The 2,317-nt window shown below is 41.6% G+C and overlaps 1 protein-coding gene across 5 annotated transcripts in view; it reads left to right on the top strand.

The window, feature by feature from the left end:
* Positions 1-2,071, top strand: part of LOC107602792 (gamma-taxilin-like) — a 10,257-nt gene extending 8,186 nt beyond the window's left edge. For all 5 annotated transcript variants that reach the window (XM_016295367.1, XM_016295370.1, XM_016295369.1 and 2 more), the window contains exon 9: positions 1,424-2,071. In XM_016295367.1, coding sequence (XP_016150853.1) covers positions 1,424-1,717 — 294 coding nt within the window. In that variant the 3' untranslated portion in view covers positions 1,718-2,071. The remainder of the gene's footprint in view (positions 1-1,423) is intronic.
* Positions 2,072-2,317: the final 246 nt, after the last annotated feature.

The following is a 2,317-nucleotide window of genomic DNA, read 5'->3' as shown; positions in this document are numbered from 1 at the left end:
GCTAACCAATCACGACACACACTGGCCCAGCTAACCAATCACCGCACACACTGGCCTAGCTAACCAATCACAACACACACGGGCCCAGCTAACCAATCGCAGCACATTTCGTATTTCAGAAGCCTTCATTTGATACAGGAACTATTCGAGCCGTTCATGCCAGACTGGGGAGAGATGTGTTGTAATAATGCAAAATATGAGAAAAATAATGTTTTTTGAACAACCTAGTATGAGAGCCTGTTCTAGTACACCCCCAAAACAAAATCAAGACTAGCGCTGCACGATAAATCGAAATGGAATCGAGATCGCGATTCGACAGAAGCTGCAATTGTCATGCGTATCTTTCAGTGAAGCACGGTTCTGTGATCAGCAGTAAATCTCCATCTAAAGGCCAGAGGGCGCGCTCGCGCTGAAACTCCAAATATGCCCCGAAGAAGTAATCCAGGAAATGCCTATCGCTGCAGCTGAATAAACAGAAGATTCAACTGCTTTCATTGATTCAATGTGACTAATAAACACACGACTACGGCAATATACGGTTTTTCTTATTATTATAATTTTTATTAAAATAAAGTATATTTATAATGCAATGCCTTTATCACTGCTTAAATACTATGAAATATGTTGCGTGCCTTATTCTGTGTAAGAAGCCACATCATCTCACAGAAGGATTTATTTCAAACACTCGACTGACGTTATGAAGTGAGTTTGGAGTAAAAATTTTATTAAATGTGGTATTTTCACATGCTTTCAGATGGAGCAGCATTTACTTCACAGTGCCTTAGTTCACTGAGAAGCTACGCAAACAGCTGTCATTATCGCGCAATAGAATCGTCTGCGAATATTTTTTTATTTTTTTTGCTTGCGTAATTTGTCAGTGAACTACGGCTATGTGTAGTAAATTCTGCTCTATCTGAAAGCACGTGATGATGATTTCCTGCTGATTACAGAACCGGCTTTACTAACAAATTGCGCATGACAATCGCATTCGATTAATCGTGCAGCCCTAATCAAGACTTTGTAAAAGAGCATAATAGGACCCCTTTAATTAAAGTGTTTTGTCATGTTGGTGGTGACACCTCTCTTGCAACATGTTAGCTTATCACAAATATTATATCTAGCAGTTACTTGCTAATCGCAAGTGTAGCCAAACACCGGAGCGCTTAGAATAGCGTGGAAGGTCCTGGCAGACCGCAGAGTCGGGTCCTCACAGATGGAAAAAAAAAAGAAAAGGAATCAATGGGCGGAATCGAAATTTTAATTTTACTAAAAGTATCCGATTCTGGAATTGGAATCGATTTTTGATACCCAACCCTAGTCACTTTTGATCAATTTAAAAACGGGGGAAAAAAAACTCATACTGACTCCAAACTTCTGAATATTTCCGAATCTGTTTTCAAGTTGCTTTTGGTTTGTCTCTAAGAAAACGGTGCGAGACAAGAATTACAAGGCCCTCCAAGGGAAACTGGAGCGACTGGAGAAGCTTTGCAGGGCCCTGCAGAGAGAACGCAACGACCTGAACCAGAAACTCCACGACCTTCAGGGCCCAGCGAAAGATCCCGAGGAAGAAGGTACGGGTCCTCCTGACCCTCAGCCGCAGGGGCTCAACCCAGAGATGGAGAGAGAGGTGGAGGGTTTGGATCCTGAAACAGAGAAACTCGGGCTTCAGCCTGAGGAAGCGGGCACCACAACATCCAGACAACTCACTGGCGACTGAGCCTGGCCTTCTAGTGGCCTTTCTTTTTCTTTTTTTTTGTGGAGGTATATATTTTTGTCTAACAATTATCATAAAAATTAGTGAGGAAAAGCAGGACATTAGTGAAGACGCTAACTGCTCTATACGTTGGTGTAAAGCACTTATTACTCCCTGTTTTCTATCATATTGTATTTTCATAGGAAATGGTCATGTGGTCCCAGACGGCCTCCATGCAGCTTTGTTTCGTATGTTTTTCTTTTTTCTCCCCCCATTCTCTGCTCAGCTGTGCTGTGCTTGCACGTTTTTCGTTTCTCTTTAATAAAATGTAGCTCTTCGCTCTGACCTCTAGAATCTGAATAAATCATTTTGGATGCATATAATGTTTAATATTGCTATTTTAAAATAAACGTAAATAGTCGACAAGCCAGTCCAGCTCTAGGTGACCAGATAACCTTGAGACTCGAGAAACAGGGCATTAATAACCGAGAAGATACATGGGGTCCATGGCAAGTCATGCTTCTGTTGCTTCAATTTAAATGGACTTTAAAGGAAGCCTGCCTGTGACTGGTTTTCAAATGGGAATCTGATTAAGGGCTAGTTTGACTTTGAAAAAGGCTGCTA

This window comes from Sinocyclocheilus grahami, unplaced genomic scaffold, assembly GCF_001515645.1.
Source record: "Sinocyclocheilus grahami isolate Dianchi unplaced genomic scaffold, SAMN03320097.WGS_v1.1 scaffold335.1, whole genome shotgun sequence".
Taxonomy (NCBI): Eukaryota; Metazoa; Chordata; class Actinopteri; order Cypriniformes; family Cyprinidae; genus Sinocyclocheilus; species Sinocyclocheilus grahami.
The sequence above is the reverse complement of the archived record's forward strand: the minus strand, read 5'-3'. Positions and strand labels throughout refer to the sequence as shown.